This window comes from Aquarana catesbeiana, linkage group LG06 (assembly GCF_042186555.1).
Source record: "Aquarana catesbeiana isolate 2022-GZ linkage group LG06, ASM4218655v1, whole genome shotgun sequence".
NCBI lineage: Eukaryota > Metazoa > Chordata > Amphibia > Anura > Ranidae > Aquarana > Aquarana catesbeiana.
In genome coordinates, this window is record NC_133329.1 from 230,241,844 (window position 1) to 230,261,639 (window position 19,796).

Consider the following 19,796-nt stretch of genomic DNA (forward strand, 5'->3'; position numbering starts at 1 on the left):
TCGCCAAGCAGCTTGGTTAGAGGGTGACAATAGTTAGTGTGATTATTCACAAACGGAAGAAACACAAAATAACCGTCAATCTCTCTCGGTCTGGGGCTCCATGCAAGATCTCACCTCATGGAGTTTCAACGATCATGGGAACGGTGAGGAAGTATTATACAGGATTTATATAGCGTCAACAGAAAAAAAAAGTCACGTGACGCAACGCGGAGTCAGTGACGGCATCGCTAGTGTTCGTCAGCACAGTGAATGCTGTATGAACGGTGTCTAAGCTCTGACCATTGTATCACAAGCGCTCTAGCTACGATCCAAATGTGAGTGGAATCATTGCATAATGATGGGTTTCTTTTCATTTTTACATGTGAATCATCATTTAACTGTGAATCTGAATGGAGTAACAAGCAAGTCTAAAAGGCATTGGATTGGACATTTTGTCGCAGGACTGACCCTGACTCGCATTAGTAGGCAATTCATTATTCACTATTTATTTTAGGGGATGCGCGCTCCCCATTCTATGGTGTATTATTTTATATCTATTCACTATATTGATTGTGCAGCACTTATCACCTTATTGTTTATTTATATTTCAGTTTTGTTATATGCACCAATTTTAATATTCCTTTAGTAGGGTGGAAGGTTGAAACCAGCGCACTAACATATACATACAATATTACTGCTATTTGGTAATTGAAACCAATGCTTTCCCAATCTATCTCTATTTTACATGATTGTTTGTGACCAAGTAGGACGAGATGTGGAGGTCATGGCCAGGGATAGGACTCCACCATCACACACGTTCCAGCCGTGTATTCATCTACTTACCAGCTCCCATCACCATCTACAATACATACAAAGTGAAGTAAACCCAGTCAGTACCTTTCTCTCTCTCTCCCCCCAGAGTGCTCACAGCTAGTCGGTCAGTGGGGCGTCCAAACCGTTCTCCCCCGTAACCAATCTCTCGCCGTCCTATAATCTCCTCACCACTTTCCACACAACCGGCACGGAACATAAACACACTACTACTTCCGTGTTTCCTATCAGCCAATCATGCGCAGAATAGGTAACGAAAGTGACGTTTCGTTGCCGCCATCTTGCTACACCCCGAACTCGTCCACCGACGGACGTTATGTCACTTTAGCAACTAGTGGCGGAAGTAAGCTACGTTTTGCTGGTTAATGGCGGAAGGAGATTTCTCCTGGCTCCCTAAGCATGTTGTTGTTCTGTCCGACGTGTGGAAATGTGCTGATCGTGGAGGAGGGGCAGAAATGTTACCGATTCGCCTGTAATACCTGTCCATATGTGCACAACATAAACCGCAAGGTAATGTTTTAGTGTAGATTAATGAGTATATCCATGACCTCTGTGGCTGCTTGCTTTATTGGCTGTTCTTCCTGCCCATCTGTTGTTTTCTCACTTCCTGTAAAAAGGTGACAACATTTTGTTCCGCAGTGAAATTGCACAGCGGTGTTAGACGTTAGGTCTAACTATACAATCTGATTGTAAGGTGACCATACACTACACAATCTGATTGTAAGGCTAAGGTGACCATACACTATACAATCTGATTGTAAGGCTAAGGTGACCATACACTATACAATCTGATTGTAAGGTGACCATACACTACACAATCTGATTGTAAGGCTAAGGTGACCATACACTATACAATCTGATTGTAAGGCTAAGGTGACCATACACTATACAATCTGATTGTAAGGTGACCATACACTACACAATCTGATTGTAAGGCTAAGGTGACCATACACTATACAATCTGATTGTAAGGCTAAGGTGACCATACACTATACAATCTGATTGTAAGGTGACCATACACTACACAATCTGATTGTAAGGCTAAGGTGACCATACACTATACAATCTGATTGTAAGGTGACCATACACTACACAATCTGATTGTAAGGCTAAGGTGACCATACAATATACAATCTGATTGTAAGTCTAAGGTGACCATACACTACACAATCTGATTGTAAGGTGACCATACACTACACAATCTGATTGTAAGGCTAAGGTGACCATACAATATACAATCTGATTGTAAGTCTAAGGTGACCATACACTACACAATCTGATTGTAAGTCTAAGGTGACCATACACTACACAATCTGATTGTATGGCTATAGTAATTATACAGCCCGAAAGTTTTGAGAATGACACAAATATTAATTTTCACAAAGTTTGCTGTTTCAGTGTTTTTTGATCTTTTTGTCAGATGTTACTATTGTATACTGAAGTATAATTACAAGCATTTCATATGTGTCAAAGGCTTTTATTGACAATTCCATTCTTTATGCAAAGAGTCAAAATTTACAGCGTTGACCCTTCTTTTTCAAGAAATCTGCAATTCGCCCTGGCATGCTGTCAATCAACTTCTGGGCCACATCCTGACTGATGACAGCCCATGCTTGCATAATCAATGCTTGGCATTTGTCAGAATTTGTGTTTTTTTTTTTTTTTATATGTACACCGCCTCTTGAGGATTGACCACAAGTTCTCAAAGGGATAAAGGTCAGGGGAGTTTCCTGGCCATGGGTCCAAAATTTGGATGTTTTGTTCCCCAAGCCACATAGTTATCACATTTGCCTTGTTATGGCAAGGTGCTCCAAAGGCATTGTTCATCACCAAACTGTTCTTGGATGGTTGGGAGAAGTTGCTCTCGAAGGATGTTTTTGTGCCATTCTTCATGGCTGTATTCTCAAGCATTTTGTGAGTGAGCCCAGCTGAGAAGCAACCCCACACATGAATGGTCTCAGGATGCTTTACTGTTGGCATGACGCAGTACTGATGGTTCACCTTTTCTTCTCCGGACATGGTTTTTCCCGGATGCCCCAAACAATCGGATAGGGGGATTCGTCAGAGAAAATCACTTTACCCCAGTCCTCAGCAGTCTGATCCCTATACCTTTTGCAGAATATCAGTCTGTCCCTGATGTTTTTCCTGGAGAGAAGTGGCTTCTTTTCTGCCCTTCTTGACACCAGGCCATCCTTCAAAAAGTCTTCACCTCACTGTGCATGCAGATGTACTCGCACCAGCCTGCTGCCATTCCTGAGCAAGCTCTGCACTGGTGGTGCCCCAATCCCGCAGATGAATCAACTGTAGGAGACAGCCCTAGTGCTTGCTGGACTTTCTTGGGCGCCCTGAAGCCTTCTTCACAAATGCAGTGAATTTTTTGTTTTATGGGATTAGGTTTATTTTCATGACAAAGAGGGACTTTGCAAGTAATTGTATTCAGATCACTCTTCATAACATTCTGGAGTATATGCAAATTGCCATAAAAAAACTGAAGCAGCAGACTTTGTGAAAATGTATATTTGTGTCATTCTCAAAGCTTTTGGCCACGGCTATACACTACACAATCTGATTGTACAATCTCCTTTAGCTCTACCAACAGCTATGCAGTGCAAGGGGCTTGTCTAACTTCATATTAATTGAATGGATTGTTTGGGTTTGTTCTCATATTACGTTTGGTTTTGGTAGGTCTGAAGGAGATTGTGCAGAGATTGTACAATTTGTATAGTGTATGGCCAGCTTCAGATTGCCATGAAACAGAATTTGAAGCTAAAGTTTAGTATATTTGCTGGGAGGGGGATACAGCATTGCACATAATAATTATGTGTATCCCATTACCTGCCTATGGCTATTTTCTGTTGCAGATCATTCCCACAGTGTCTCCTCCGCAGCCACCAGATAAAGAGTGGCAATCTTTTGACACTGTGAGGGTCAAAGGCTAATTCCACCTTGTGCACCATGGTACATTGTAAACCCATATTTAGGGTGTGACATGGTACAAATGATAACCCCACCCCATTACCCAACTTTCCATACCTGTGACAACATGCAGGTGTTCTTCTCCCTGCATCCACTGTCACTTTTGAATTCGGGTTCCATTCAGAAAGCTGCATTATTCGTTCAGAGATTTGTGAATGAATGAGATACAAGTCCTGAGTGCCACAGAGATAAATGGATTTGTAGCTCTCAATAGAACATGAGTGCGGTAATTGGCTCACTCGTAGTCCATTGGCTCTTCTTCCAGCTCTCCAACTGAAAGTCCATACCTCAGTATAGACATAGCAGGAGGAAGAGTCAGCATGAGCCTGACATTGCACCAGGGATCCACTGATTGAAGGTGCAATGCTACAGGCTAATATTATTTATTTATTTATTTATTTATGAATAAAAAGTTAAAAAAATCAAATTTATTCATCAGTTTAGGCCAATATGTATTCTACTACATATTTTTGGTAAAAAAAATCCCAATAAGCGAAAACAAATTGGTTTATAGTTATAGCGTCTACAAACTATGGGCTATATTTTTGGAATTTTTATTTATTTTTTTATTTTACTAGTAATTGCGGCGATTAGCGATTTTTAGCCGGACTGCAACAAATCGAACACCTAACTGACACTTTTTGGGGACCAGTGACACTAATACAGTCATCAGTGCTAAAACAAATGCACTGCCACTGTACTAAAGACACTGGCAGGGAAGGCGTTAACAACAGGGGCGATCAGAGGGTTAAATGTGTCCCTAGGGAGTGCTTTCTAACTGAGGGGGGAGGTGCTTTGACTGGGGGAAGACAGAGTTCTGTGTTTCTGCTTAGCAGAAACACAAGATCTTCATCTTCCCCTCTGGCAGAATGGCAGTCTGCCTTGTTTACATAGACAGACCACCTTTCTGCTTCTCCTGAGAATGATCGTCGAGTTCCGGCGGACATGGCATCCCCGGACCCACTGATTGGCTCCCGCTGGGTCCAATCACAGCGGAAGCAGGTCTCCGGCGGCAAGAGCATGCACCCCAGACCCAGTGCACGAAATCACGCACAGTTACATGAGTTTGCACAGAAGGGCTGCCCTGCCGCAGTAAATCTGCGTGGGGCGGTCCAGAACCGGTTAAAGGTGGACTTAGTCTTTAACAGCAGCTTCTGCTACAGAGAAAAAATGCGACGCTAACCCTCTCCGCTCTTCACAAAACTTTTATTTCCACTCTCCCACGATGCATCACGTTCTGAGAATAAGTGGCAGAATCCTATCATTTGTCTTCTCCACCACCCATTCACAGAATCATATATATGTCGATGATTACAAATTTTGACTGTCTGCAAGAATGAAGTTTAATTTCAGCCAATAAATACAGCTGAATGCATGGTTTGTTGTGGGAGAAGACAAATAGGAGAGAAAGGTGACTAAAGTGCTGGGTAAAGGTGTGAGCTCTCTAAGCACAAACTGTGCTTTTAGTATGTAGAACTAAAAACCAGCCAACGAGCACTGTAAGTGCCGGGTCACACAGGGGCGACCTGTCAGGTGACAAGTCGCGCTCCATTCAGTACAATGGAACTGTTTTAATAGGAGCAACTCAAGTCGCTCCGACTTAGAAAAAGGTTCCTGCACTACTTTGGGGCGACTTGCATTGACTTCTATTCAAGAAGTAGTTTGCAAGCCGCGCTGAGGTCACGCTTTGTGGGGCGGCTTCAGAGTCGGATGACTTTAAAGCTGCCCCTGTGTGAACTGGCAAAGTATGCATTGTTTATTCTACATATTTATTGTTTCTTTGCTTATTTCATCTCAGGTCACTAGCAGAAAGTATCCCAAACTCAAGGAGGTTGATGATGTTTTGGGAGGCTCTGCAGCATGGGAAAATGTTGATTCAACTGCAGGTTAGTAATAATTGTATGATATTAATGGTTCTTTTATCTTTGTGCTTAAATAGGTTTCATTTATAAATTTAGTATAAATTACTTGATTTACAAGGCCTCATAAAGGACAGTGCAGGTCATGAGATTGCTCCTGCTTCCTTATAGGTCAGAGATAATTAAAAATCATACCCTAACCCCATTTCTTCAGTTCTTTTCTTTTCCTAATGATGGGTGTTCTGGACAATTCTGTTTTTGTTTTGTTAGGTCTTAAGGCCTGTACACACAATCGGAAAATCAGAAGTAAAATTTCATTTGATCAACGATCTGCCGATTTTCTGATCATTAGTATGGTGCTTTTGACAGCCGATTCCGAATTTTCGGACGACAAAAACTGGATGTTCAGGCTCTAAAATTTTTATCGGATGTGAACACAACGTCCAATTTTTCGTTTAATTAGAGCGTTTTACTTCCGAAAAAAATCGTAAGAGCAAGACTACGCATGCTCAGAAAAGAAAGAACACATACAAAACAATTCAACATATTACATCACTTCTGCAGTTGAATTCTGTCGTATGAGAATTTTCGTATGTTGAGTAACCTCTTCACTTTTGATATGAAACTAGCCGCATACAAAAAATAGATGAAATTTCATCCTATAATATGATCGTATGTACCCGGCTTAAGCCTGGGTTATAGCAGTGATGGCAAGGCTTGACAAATTTGCATTGAATCTAGGAGCCAGCTTAAAAAGTTTAACTAACAAAGCTTACGGGTAGAACATGTATCATGTTCCCGAAGGTAATCTTGTCCTTTTAACCCTTTCACTGCCAGAACCATTTTTGCACACATATTTAAAAATCATTTTAGGCCTTTTTAACGTTTCAGGGTCCTTTCACACGGGACGGATCCGTGATGATCCGCCCCGTGAACATCCGCTTGCTCAGCGGGGATCGCTCCGTGGATCCCCGCTGAGCAGGCAGATGACAGGTCTGTCTCTGCACACTGTGCAGCGACGGACCTGTCAGAGCGCCGCTCTCCCCTATGGGGGATCGGATGATGACGGACCGTAGAATCCGTCGTCACCCAATCCGAAAACGGATGGAAAAGCCCGCAAACAGTTTGCTGAAGACAAGCAGACTAAGGACATGGATTACTGGAACCATGTCCTTTGGTCTGATGAGACCAAGATAAACTTATTTGGTTCAGATGATGTCAAGCATGTGTAGCGGCAACCAGATGAGGAGTACAAAGATGGTGGTGGGATTATCATTGTCTGGGGCTGCAAGAGTGCTGCCTGCACTGGGGAGCTACATTTCATTGAGGGAACCATGAATGACAACATGTACTGTGACATACTGAAGCCGAGCACAATCCCCTCCCTTCAGAGACTGGGCTGCAGGGCAGTATTCCAACATAATGACCCCAAACACACCTCCAAGACGACCACTCCCTTGCTAAAGAAGCTGAGGGTAAAGGTGATGGACTGGCCAAGCATGTCTCCAGACCTAAACCCTATTGAGCATCTGTGGGGCATCCTCAAAGGGAAGGTGAAGGAGCGCAAGGTGTCTAACATCCACCAGCTTCGTAATGTCGTCATGGAGGAGTGGAAGAGGACTCCAGTGGAAACCTGTGAAGCTCTGATGAACTCCATGCCCAAGAGGGTTAACCTCCCTGGCTGTTTTCCCGAGTGTGGCTCGGGGTTAAATTTCAGTACTATTAGCGGTAACCCTGAGCTACACTCGGGATTGCATTGCAGGATCCTGGTGCAGTGTACTTACCTTGTCCTCAGGATCCTGCGATGTCCCCCCGCTGTGTCTGCGAGCTCTGTCCTCTGCCCAATGCCTCTGTGTGCCTGGCTCTGTTCCCTGTGAGTGTCGCGACGCAATCTTACAGATTACATTACTGTATGAAATCATTTCACATCCCTTTTGTCCCCAGTGCTTTGTCCATTGCCCTGCATGCAGTTTTATATTATATATACTGTTCTTTCTGCCTGGAAACGTGAGATTGTCCATAGCAACCAAAAAGTGTCCCTTTATGTCAAAAGTTGTTTTAGACCAGCTAGAAAACAGCGATAGTAAATTAGAACACTTGCAGAATTGAGCGATAGTGAATCGTGGGGAAATTTATTTTATTGTTATTATATTATTATTTTTTATTGTTATTTATTATATTATCATTTATGATTTTGTGTTTCAAACCATACCGGGATATCTACTAGACGCTTGTTTGGACAGATCTAAGTGTCTTATTACTAAGAATTACAGGCCTACAATATAAAACGCCAAATTTCCAATGCAAAACAATTGTACCGCTTTGAGACGCACAAAACTGACATAATTATACCGCCAGGGAGGCTACGATAGTGCTGGAAAATAATGGTGGCCACACAAAATATTGACACTTTGGGCCCAATTTGGACATCTTCACTTAGGGGTGTACTCACTTTTGTTGCCAGCGGTTTAGAAAATAATGGCTGTGTGTTGAGTTATTTGAGGGAACAGCCAATTTACACAGTTATACAAGCTGTGCACTCGCTACTTTACATTGTAGCAAAGAGTAATTTCTTCAGTGTTGTCACATGAAAAGATATAATAAAATATTTACAAAAATGTGAGGGGTGTACTCACTTTTGTGAGATACTGTGTGTATGTATGTATGTATGTGTGTGTGTGTATATGTATGTATGTATATATATATATATATTAGTTGTGCCCATGAGTTTACATACCCTGGCAGAATTTATGATTTTTCAGAGAATATGATTAACACAAAAACTTTTCTTTCACTCATGGTTAGTGTTTTTGGCTGAAGCCATTTATTATCAATCAACTGTGTTTACTCTTTTTAAATCATAATGGCAACAGAAATTACCCAAATGACCCTGATCAAAGGTTTACAGACCCCAGTTCTAAATACCGTGTATTGCCCCCTTTAACATCAATGACAGCTTGAAGTCTTTTGTGATATTTGTGGATGGGGCTCTTTATCTTCTCAGATGGTAAAGCTGCCCATTCCTCTTGGCAAAAAGCCTCCAGTTCCTGTAAATTCTTTGGCTTTCTTGCATGAACTGCATGTTTGAGACCTCCACAGAGTGGCTCAACGATATTCAGGTCAGGAGACTGAGATGGCCATTCCAGAACCTTCACTTTATTCTGCTGTAGCCAATGACAGGTCGACTTGGGCTTGTATTTTGGATCATTGTCATGTTGGAATGTCCAAGTACGTCCCATGCGCAGCTTCCTGGCTGATGACTGCAAATGTTCCTCCAGTATTTTTTGATAACAAACTGCATTCATCTTGCCAACAATTTTGACCAAATTTTCCGTGCCTTTGTAGCTCATACATCCCCAAAACATCAGCGATCCACCTCCGTACCTTTCATCATAGGCTTTGTTGACTCCTCTCCAAATGTAGCGTTTATGGTTGTGGCCAAAAAGCTAAATTTTGGTCTCATCACTCCAAATGACTTTGTGCCAGAAGGTTTGAGGCTTGTCTCTGTGCTTTTTGGTGTATCGTAAGCTGGATACTTTGTGGCATTTGCATAGTAATGGCTTTCTTCTGGCGACTCAACTATGCAGCCCATTTTTCAAGTGTCTCCTTATTGTGCATCTTAAAACGGCCACACCACCTGTTTTCAGAGAGTCCTGTATTTCACCTGAAGTTATTTGTGGGTTTTTCTTTGCATCCCAAACAATTTTCCTGGCAGTTGTGGCTGAAATTTTAGTTGGTCTACCTGATCGTGGTTTGGTTTCAACAGAACCCCTCATTTTCCACTTCTTGATTAGAGTTTGAACACTGCTGATTGGCATTCTCAATTCCTTGGATGTCTTTTTACATCCCTTTCCTGTTTTATACAGTTCAACTACCTTCGCCCACAGATCCTTTGAAAATTCTTTTGCTTTCCCCATGAATCCAGAAACGTCAGTGCAGCACTGGATGAAAGATGCAAGGGTCTGTTAGGAGTCCAGAAACTCATTTACCTTTTATACACACACACTAATTACAAGCAAACAGATCACAGGTGAGGATGGTTACCTTTAATAGCCATTCAAACCCCTTTGTGTCAACTTGTGTGCATGTTATTAGGCCAAAATCGCCAGGGTATATAAACTTTTGATCAGGGTAATTTGGGTAGTTCCTGTTGCCATTCTGATTTAAAAAAAGTAAACACAGTTGATTTGATAATGAATGGCTTCAGCCAAACACTAACCATGAGTGAAAGAAATGTTTTTGTGTTATCATTCATATTCTCTGAAAAATGGCCAAGAAATCATAAATTCTGTCAGGGTATGTAAACTTATGAGCACAACTGTATAGATAACACCTGCCTTTACACGCACATGAACTTTAATGGCATCCCAGTCTTGGTCCATAGAGTTCAATATTAAGTTGGCCCACCCTTTGCAGCTATAACAGCTTCAACTCTTCAGGGAAGGGTGTCCACAAGATTTGGGTTTAGACATGGATCAGCGAATTTGGGATGGAGGAACTTGACTGGCCTGCAGTCCTGACCTCAACCCGATAGAACGCTTGTAGGATGAATTGGAGTGGAGACTGCAAGCCAGGCCTTCTTGTCCACATCAGTGCCTGACCTCCCATAGACACACTCCTAAACCTTGTGGGCAACCTTCCCAGAAGAGGTGAAGCTGTTATAGCTGCAAAGGGTGGGCCAACTCCAAATTGAATCCTACAGACTAAGACTGGGATGCCAATAAAGTTCATGAGCGTGTTTTGTTTTGGTGAGATTTCTCTCCAGTTAGAGAGGGGGGGGGGATTTTAAAATGTTTATACCAGGCTGAACAGCTTATGGGTGGCTGTAGGAGGTATAGGGGTTGAATATTTTGGTTATTAATGTACTGTAAATGTTTTTTCTTATCGTACATCACGGGACGCAGAGCCATAGTAGTTACTATGTGGGTTATAGGCCACCTTCAGGTGATGGACACTGGCACACCCTAAGACAAAAAGTGCACTCCCTATATAACCCCTCCCACTACTGGGAGTACCTCAGTTTTTTCGCCAGTGTTTAAGGTGTTGGTCACAAGTAAACATATGCTGTGCTGAGCTCCACTGGAGGAGTGAGCCATCAGGAGGGGCAAGTGTTGCAGCTGCTCTTAACACTGCAGCCCCTGTGTATATTACTAAGGAGGTTTTTTCTTCAACCATTTTAAGCTTGGAGCAAAAAATTGATGCTTTAATTGCATCCCAGAGTGGAACTAAGCGCAGCAGGTCCCCGTCCATTGCTCCAAACCATATTGCTGAGGAACAAGGAGCAAGAGATGACGAATTTCTTTCAAAGGACCAGGAAGAGGCTGAAGTTTCCTCTCCCGAAGAACATGATACAGAAGTGTCAGGTTCGCAGGAAAGATTGTTGGTACAGTCTCTCACTGAATTGGTCTGCTCCACATTTTTACTGCCAATAACGCAGTCAGTCGATGAGCCCACTTCTGGTTTGGGTTCACTAAAGCCTCCCCAATTTATTCATTAGTTTCCTATCCATTCATGGCTAAGGAAGCTAATGTATTCTGAATGGGAGCACCCAGATAAACAGTTTTTTCCTCCGAAAAAGTTTTCAATATTTTATCCTAGGAAGAGTTTTTTAAGAAATGGGGAATTCCAGCAATTGACGCTGCTATATCCTCTGTAAAACTTGACTTGTCCAGTAGACAATCCTCATATGCTAAAGGATCCAACGGATAAGTAGTTGGAGTTTCTTTTTAAAAACTATATATTTCGCTCGCAGGTTCAGTTGTCCAACCTGCGCTGGCAGCGATCGGTGTATCTCAGTCCTTAAAGGACCAGTTTATAGAGGTACTTAAAGTTATTCCTGATCAGCAGGCCCAGGATTTGGTTGGAATATCAGAAGCGTTATGTTTTACAGTAGAAGCTATGAAAGATTCTATTTTGCAGGCCTCGCGGCTCATGCTAGGGCTGGTACATGTGTGTAGAATCCTATGGTTGAAAAATTGGTCAGCCGAAGCGCCATGCAAAAAGTTCTTGGCCAGTTTCCCATTTCACGGTGAACGGTTATTTGGAGACAATCTGGATAAGTATATCCAAAGAATTTCTAATGGGAAAAATTCCCTTTTACTGGTTAAGAAGAACTTTAAGAATTTTTCTTTTAAACGTGCTTCTTTCCCAGTGCCAGGGGCATCAGCCTCCAGGCAGTCACAACGGCCTTCACCGCCAGGTTCAAGAGGTAAACCTCAGGGTTAGTCCCAGGGCCAAAAAAGGAACTGGGGGAAGAAACCCACAAAACAGAATACTAAAGCCTCCGTATGAAGAGGCGCCCCCAGTCTTTCGAGTAGGGGGAAGACTTCTACAGTTTTCAAAGGTCTGGCAGGAACAATGTCAAGACAGATGGGTGGCTTCCTCAATTTCTCTAGGTTACAAACTAGAGTTCCGAGAGTTCCCGTCTCCTCGTTTTCTCAGATCAAACGTTCCCAGAGATCCAGTGAAAAAGAAGTCTCTATCTTTCTAGCTTTGGATCATCTCTTGTCTCAAAGAGTGAGATCGGTGGTCCCATTGGAAGAGCAAGGTTTGGGGTTTTATTCAAACCTGTTCATGGTTCCAAAACCAAACGGGGATGTCAGACCCATTTTAGATCTCAAAGCTCTAAACTGGTTTTTGAATATCTGTTCTTTTCGCATGGAGTCAATCCGATCAGTATTCTCCATCCTACAGGGGGGAGAACTTCTGGCATCAATCGACATCAAGGATGCTTATCTCCATGTGCCGATTTTCCCCGCTCACCAGAAATTTCTACGCTTCGAGTTGGAAGATCTTCATTTCCAGTTTGTAGCTCTGCCTTTCGGTCTAGCTACTGCACCTCAAGTATATACAAAGGTCCTGGCTCCTCCTTTAGCCAGGCTAAGAGCTCAAGGTGTAACAATACTAGCCTACTTAGGCGATCTACTCTTGATAGATCAATCGGTAGCCCGCTTAAAGCAAACTTTTTGGTCACCGCAGTCAGCTACCTGAAATACCTAGGCTGGATTCTCAACCTAGAGAAATCCTCCTTAAAACCATCAAGGAGATTGCAGTACTTAGGGCTGATCATAGATACATCTCAGAAGAGGGTGTTTTTGCCCCAGTTGGTCAAAACAAAGAAGAATCCTTCTATTCGACTTTGCATGAAATTGTTAGGGAAGATGGTGGCTTCTTTCGAGGCCCTTCCTTATGCGCAGTTTCATTCAAGACTGCTGCAAAACAGTATCCTGTCAACTTGGAACAAGAAGGTCCAAGACCTTCCCAATGCGTTTATTACCAATGTGCGTCAGAGCCTCAATTGGTGGTTGATATCCAAGAATCTTCAAAAAGGGAAATTCTTTCTACCAGTTACCTGGAAGGTGGTAACAGATGCCAGCCTTCTGGGCTGGGGAGCAGTCCTGGAAGAAGCGTCTGTCCAAGGGAAATGGTCCAAATCAGAGATGACCTTGCCCATAAATATTCTAGCGATTCGGGCAGTACGCCTTGTCCTAGAGGCCTGGACGTTCAGACTACGGAATTATCCTGTCAGAATCCAATCTGACAATGCCACAGCGGTGGCCTATATCAATCACCAAGGGGGCACGAGAAGTCGTGCGGCCCAGAAAGAGGTGAATCATATTCTTTCTTGGGCAGAAAACAACATTCTTTGCCTATCAGCAATTTTCATTCCAGGGATAGAGAATTGGCAGGAGAACTACTTAAGTCGCCAACAATTGTTCCCGGTAGAATGGTCCCTTCATCCCGACATCTTTATGTCAATATGTCGAAAATGGGGAGTTCCGGACGTGGATCTGTTTGCGTCCAGGTTCAACAACAAGATCGACAACTTTGTGTCAAGGACAAGGGATCCAATGGCATACAGAACAGATGCCTTGGTCTTTCAGTGGGATCAGTTTTCACTGATCTATGCGTTCCCTCCTGTTCTGTTGCTTCCGCGTCTTCTTCGCAGGATTAAGCAAGAAGGAAAGGAGGTGATTCTGGTGGCCCAGGAGATCTTGGTTTGCTGAGATCATAAAAATGGCGGTAGGGGACCCTTGGACCCTACCACTGTGGCCAGACCTTCTCTTGCAAGGTCCGGTATTCCATCCTACCTTACAAACGCTAAATTTAACGGTTTGGCTATCGAGACCCACATTCTAAAAGACCGTGGGCTGTCAGCTTCAATAGTTTCTACTTTGGTTAAAGCTAGGAAGCCGGCTTCCAGAGTCATATACTATAGAGTCTGGAAGGCATATGTCTCCCCGTGTGAATCCAGGGGTTGGCACCCCAGGAAATATGTCGTAGATAGGATCCTTGAACTCCTACAGACGGAATTAGAAATTAAGCTGGCCTTGAGTACTATCAAGGGCCAGGTGTCAGCCTTATCTGTATTTTTTCAACAACCACTTGCTTCACACTCTCTGGTTCGTAACTTTATTCAGGGGGGTAACACGGATTAATCCCCCAGTTAGGTCACCCCTGAACCCTTGGGACTTAAATTTAGTCCTGTCGGCTTTACAAAAACAGCCTTTTGAGCCAATTTGAGATATTCCCTTGGTCCTCTTGACGAGGAAAATAATTTTCTTGGTTGCCATATCTTCTGCAAGAAGAGTATCAGAGTTGGCTGCTCGTTCTTGTAAAGAGCCATATCTGATTATTCATAAGGATAAGGTTGTATTGCGGCCTCATCCTAATTTCCTACCGAAGGTAGTGTCAGGTTTTCATTTAAACCAGGATATTGTTCTGCCTTCATTTTTTCCGGAACCTCGTTCTGTGGAAAAGTCACTACATTCTCTTGATGTGGTGAGAGCTGTCAAGGTATATTTGAAAGTGACCGCTCAGATTCGTAAAACAGATGTTTTATTTGTGTTGCCAGACGGTCCTAAAAGAGGACAGGCAGCGTCAAAATCTACTTTTTCTAAATGGATTTGTCAAGTGATTGTTCAAGCTTATGGTTTAAAAAGGAAAATTCCTCCTTTTCATATTAAAGCGCACTCCACCAGGGCTGTTAATGCTTCTTGGGCAGCAAGCCTCCATGGCTCAGATCTGCAAGGCCACAACTTGGTCTTCAGTCCATACATTTACCAGATTCTATCAAGTAGATGTAAAAGGTCATGAGGATATTGCCTTTGGGTGCAGTGTATTGTAGTATAAGTCCTCTAGTCTCTTAGTGCCCTACTTTTGTTGTGTCTCCCTCCCTTCAGTTGGCATTGCTATGGGATATCCCACATAGTAACTACTATGGCTCTGTGTCCCGTGATGTACGATAAGAAAATAGGATTTTTTTAACAGCTTACCTGTAAAATTCTTTTCTTTGAAGTACATCACAAGACACAGAGGTCCCTCCCTTCTTTTGTATACACGTGTATTGCTTTGCTACTAAACTGAGGTACTCCCAGTAGTGGGAGTGGTTATATAGGATATGCACTTTTTGTCTTAAGGCGTGCCAGTGTCCATCACCTGAAGGTGGCCTATAACCCACATAGTAACTACTATGACTCTGCGTCCCCTGATGTACTTCAAAGAAAAGGATTTTACAGGTAAGCTGTTATAAAAATCCTGTTTTTCTATACCTTTCTCTTGAAGAGTACCTGTACTCCCACCCTTGCTTATTGACTTTTTATGTACACACATTCTTGATTCTTGTATGGAAGTTGATTTATGTTGCTTTTCTTGCCTGGTAAATAAAAAATGTTTAAAAAAACAAAACAAAAAAAGTTCATGTGCGTGTAAAGGCAGGTGTCTCAATATTTTGACAATATAGTGTATATTTACCTAGGACAATGGTGACATGTTCAACACTGATTTTACCCTATCAGTGTGTGTGTGTGTGTGTATATGGTGGGGGGGGGGAGAGTCTGATGCCTTGCCCTCGAGCCAAAATTGGGTGTCTGATGTAGAAAAAAATTTGCAACTGGAGTTAAAGCAATCAAGTTTGTAACATCTGTTCATTCTACATTAAAGAGCTGCAGGAAATACCTAAGACTACCTAATCACAAATGAGATGGTTTGTGGATCTCAGTTTAAACAGCCTCTTCGTTTGGCTCTCTTGCTACCTATTCTGTCATTATGGAACAGTTCAGTCCTTATGCTGAATAATACAGTTCAACCAATCTGACCTCTAACCTCATCCCTCCATGTGGTGAAATGGGCATAAACTTCTTCAAAAATCTACACACTGTCCATCCTGTAACCTGCCCATTCCAGTTATAGGGGAAACATGTGACTCCCTCCCTGTGACAGCACTGTCACACGGGGAGTCCATAGTCTTGTGCTTTCTATGGCTCTTGGGACTTGTAACCCCAGAAGAGAAGTGAAAATCTGGTAAGTCTTTGCTGCTGGGAAAGTCTAACTTAAAGCTAACCTACAAAGCACATGCAAATATCACTGATTATTCATTCAAAGGTGTTCTTGTAAATGTATATTTATTTTATTGAGGTTATAATAAGTTTAGGTTTTCATGCCTGCCTTTCATGTTGAGAAGTTACACATTTTTGACATTCATATTATAGCTTTCCCAGACAGAGCTTCAGTTGTTCATATAGGCATAGCAGTTGTGCACAGTCCACACTTTTCCAATTTGCAAAAAATTATTTTCTTTTTTCATGGTGTATTGGAGAAGGATTACAAGATAATGTTCTTCGTGCTAATCTATTTTCTTTTTTATACAATTTCAGAAACCTGTCCAAAATGTGAGCATCCACGTGCCTATTTCATGCAGCTTCAGACCCGTTCAGCTGACGAGCCAATGACTACATTTTATAAATGCTGCAATTTACAGTGTGGGCATAGGTGGAGAGATTAAATTGTCATTTCCAGTTACTTACTTGTATTTAATAATTAACTCCATAAAGAGCAATAAAGCTTATTTTTGTTTATTTTAAGCATGCTTATTTTATATATATCTGTTTGACACAGTAAAAGTATGGTGTACTAGTTCAAAATTCTAAAAACACATACATTGAAGGCTCATTCATTAAAACTACTAAAGTAATTAAATACTTGGGTATCTATATCCCTACTGATCTAGATAAGTTACAGGAGTATAACTACGTCCCAATGGTGCAAAAAATTGCGAGAACGTTACAGCAATATGAAAAGGGAATGTTCTCCTGGATAGGTAGAATAAGTATAGTAAAGATGGATATACTGCCCAAAATATTATATGTCCTTCAAACAATACCCATTTTTCCCCTCAACAAATACTCTGGATAAATTGCATAGATCAATAGGAAAATTTGTCTGGGGAGGCAAGACACCCAGAATTAAAAGAACGGTGTTAAATAAAACAAAAGAAGATGGGGGCCTCGCCCTCCCGGATATAGATATATACCTTAGAGCAATAATGATAACCAGAATAGTAGACTGGTCTCACAACAGAGTTAATAAACAGTGGGTGAAGCTTGAAGAGGATATTACAACTCTTAAGCTAAAGTCCCTTCCTTGGATTAAAAAAGCACAAAGACCACCGGAGAGGGAGATGCCCTCCCTAGTGGTAGCAACATTAAAAGCTTGGGATAATATGATAAAAAGAGGGAGTGGATCTACCTATAGAGGCCCAATGACCCCACTATTTAGCAATCCAGAGTTTCCACTGACACTTGAAGCTAAAACATTTCTCAAATGGAAAAGAAGTGGGGACACTAGGATAATAGAAACGATGGAAGAAAACAAACTGCTCCCATTGGAAAAGCTGGGGGTAGAACACAAAAATAAATGGATGCAGTATGGTCTGTTCCAGCGGTATATAGAGTCTTTAACAAAAGAATCCATAATAGATAGGCCCCTGACAAACTTAGAAAAATTTTTTTTGCAAGAACTAAGACCCACCCATGCCTTATCTAAAATTTATAAATATTTAATTTCAGAAAACAATAGATAGATATTACCATATGTTAAAAAGTGGGAATTAGAGATTGGAATAGAATTTCCTAGGGAAATGTGGGGAAAGGCAATTATAGCGACTCGTAAACTTTCAATATCGGCTAAACATCAGGAAAGAAACTATAAAATCTTAGCCAGATGGTATAGATGCCCTGTGGATTTACATAAAATGAACCCGGATAACACAGACATTTGCTGGAGGTGTCATTGGTACTATTGCTCAGAAATCCAACCATTCTGGCAAAAGATATTTGAGATTTTTAGAGCACTGACTGGGACCAAACTGTATCCAGAAATACAAGTAGCAGTTTTATCCATGATTCCAGGATCAATAAAAAAGATAAAGGGAATTCTGAAATATTTTTTGACAGCAGCACGAAAGGTCATAGCAAGAAAATGGAAAAACACACGGGCGCCGTCTGTTACGGAATGGGAATGTGAGATGACGGAGATGCGTACCCTTGAGGAAAGAATGATAATAGAAGAAGGGTTAAAAAAACAAAGATTAAATATATGGACTAGATGGGAAGAGTTCAGAGCCTCTTCGAGATTTTTGAGGACAATATAGAAACAGTAAAGAACATAAATAGGAAGAGTCCCCTTTTAACAAGGAGGGGTTTTTTTTTTCTCTCTTCTCTTCTCTCTTTTTTCTTTTTTTCTGTCAGTATGAATGGGTATGAGTGTGGGGAGGTGGGTGGGTAAATAGGTTTTAAATATAGGTTCTACATCCTTGATTCAAGAGTATGAAGAATTAAAATGTAAAAGAAATCTTGAATGATGTTTTGATAAAAAACGATAGAATTGCTTTATTATATGGATGTATATAAGTTTGATAAATGTGTTTCTGAAAATGTTTTGATAAATAAATAAAGATTATTAAAAAAAAAAAAAAACTATTAAAGTAAGGTGAAGTGAAAGCAATCAAGTTTGTAACATCTGTTCATTCTACATTAAAGAGCTGCAGGAAATACTGAATCACAAATGAGATGGTTTGTGGATCTCAGTTTAAACAGCCTCTTCGTTTGGCTCTCTTGCTACCTATTCTGTCAGCATGCTTATTTCATATATATCTGTTTGATTATGGCACAGTAAAGGTATGGTGTACTAGTTCAAAATTCTAAAAACACATACATTTAAGGCTCATTCATTAAAACTACTAAAGTAAGGTGAAGTGAAAGTGGTGCCCATGTTGGCTTACACTTCACAGCACAGCTATCCTGCTCAACATTTGGATTGGGCAAACACTGGCACCCAGAGCCTGTTAGAGCATTGAAAGCTGGCAAATAATTTTATCTCCTTAACCACTTGAGCCCCGGACCATTATGCTGCCTAAGGACCAGAGGTCTTTTTCCAATTTGGCACTGCGTCGCTTTAACTGCTAATTGCGCGGTTATGCAATGCTGTACCCAAACGAAATTTGCGTCCTTTTCTTCCCACAAATAGAGCTTTCTTTTGATGGTATTTGATCACCTCTGCAGTTTTTATTTTTTGCGCTATAAACGGAAAAAGACCGAAAATTTTGAAAAAAAATGATATTTTCTACTTTTTGTTATAAAAAAAATCCAATAAACTCAATTTTAGTCATACATTTAGGCCAAAATGTATTCGGCCACATGTCTTTGGTAAAAAAAATGTCAATAAGCGTATATTTATTGGTTTGCGCAAAAGTTATAGCGTCTACAAACTAGGGTACATTTTCTGGAATTTACACAGCTTTTAGTTTATGACTGCCTATGTCATTTCTTGAGGTGCTAAAATGGCAGGGCAGTACAAACCCCCCCCAAATGACCCCATTTTGGAAAGTAGACACCCCAAGGAAATTGCTGATAGGCATGTTGAACCCATTGAATATTTATTTTTTTTGTCCCAAGTGATTGAATAATGACAAAAAAAAAAAAAAAATATTTACAAAAAGTTGTCACTAAATGATATATTGCTCACACAGGCCATGGGCCTATGTGGAATTGCACCCCAAAATATATTCAGCTACTTCTCCTGAGTACGGGGATACCACATGTGTGGGACTTTTTGGGAGCCTAGCCGCGTATGGGACCCCGAAAACCAATCACCGCCTTCAGGATTTCTAAGGGTGTAACTTTTTGATTTCACTCTTCACTGCCTATCACAGTTTCGGAGGCCATGGAATGCCCAGGTGGCACAACCCCCCCCAAATGACCCCATTTTGGAAAGTAGACACCCCAAGCTATTTGCTGAGAGGCATATTGAGTCCATGGAATATTTTATATTTTGACACAAGTTGCGGGAAAGTGACACTTTTTTTTTTTTTTT

The 19,796-nt window shown here is 41.4% G+C and overlaps 2 protein-coding genes across 2 annotated transcripts in view; one reads left to right on the forward strand and one right to left on the reverse strand.

The window, feature by feature from the left end:
- Positions 1-1,124, reverse strand: part of SNRNP25 (small nuclear ribonucleoprotein U11/U12 subunit 25) — a 91,307-nt gene extending 90,183 nt beyond the window's left edge. The window contains exon 1 of the mRNA XM_073633025.1: positions 877-1,124. The gene's annotated coding sequence lies outside the window, so the exon portion shown is untranslated. The remainder of the gene's footprint in view (positions 1-876) is intronic.
- Positions 1,101-16,507, forward strand: POLR3K (RNA polymerase III subunit K). The gene is made up of 3 exons (XM_073633027.1): positions 1,101-1,320; positions 5,585-5,672; positions 16,301-16,507. The coding sequence occupies exons 1-3, from the start codon at positions 1,210-1,212 to the stop codon at positions 16,426-16,428; spliced, it is 327 nt and encodes a 108-aa protein (XP_073489128.1). The 5' UTR covers positions 1,101-1,209; the 3' UTR covers positions 16,429-16,507.
- The last annotated feature ends 3,289 nt before the right edge of the window (positions 16,508-19,796 follow it).

Coding starts and splice junctions, on each gene's coding strand:
- POLR3K (XM_073633027.1), top strand. CDS start 1,210: ATGTTGTTGTTCTGTCCGACGTGTGGAAATGTGCTGATCGTGGAGGAG. Junction 1,321..5,584: donor TGCACAACATAAACCGCAAG/GTAATGTTTTAG, acceptor ATTTCATCTCAG/GTCACTAGCAGAAAGTATCC. Junction 5,673..16,300: donor AAATGTTGATTCAACTGCAG/GTTAGTAATAAT, acceptor ATACAATTTCAG/AAACCTGTCCAAAATGTGAG.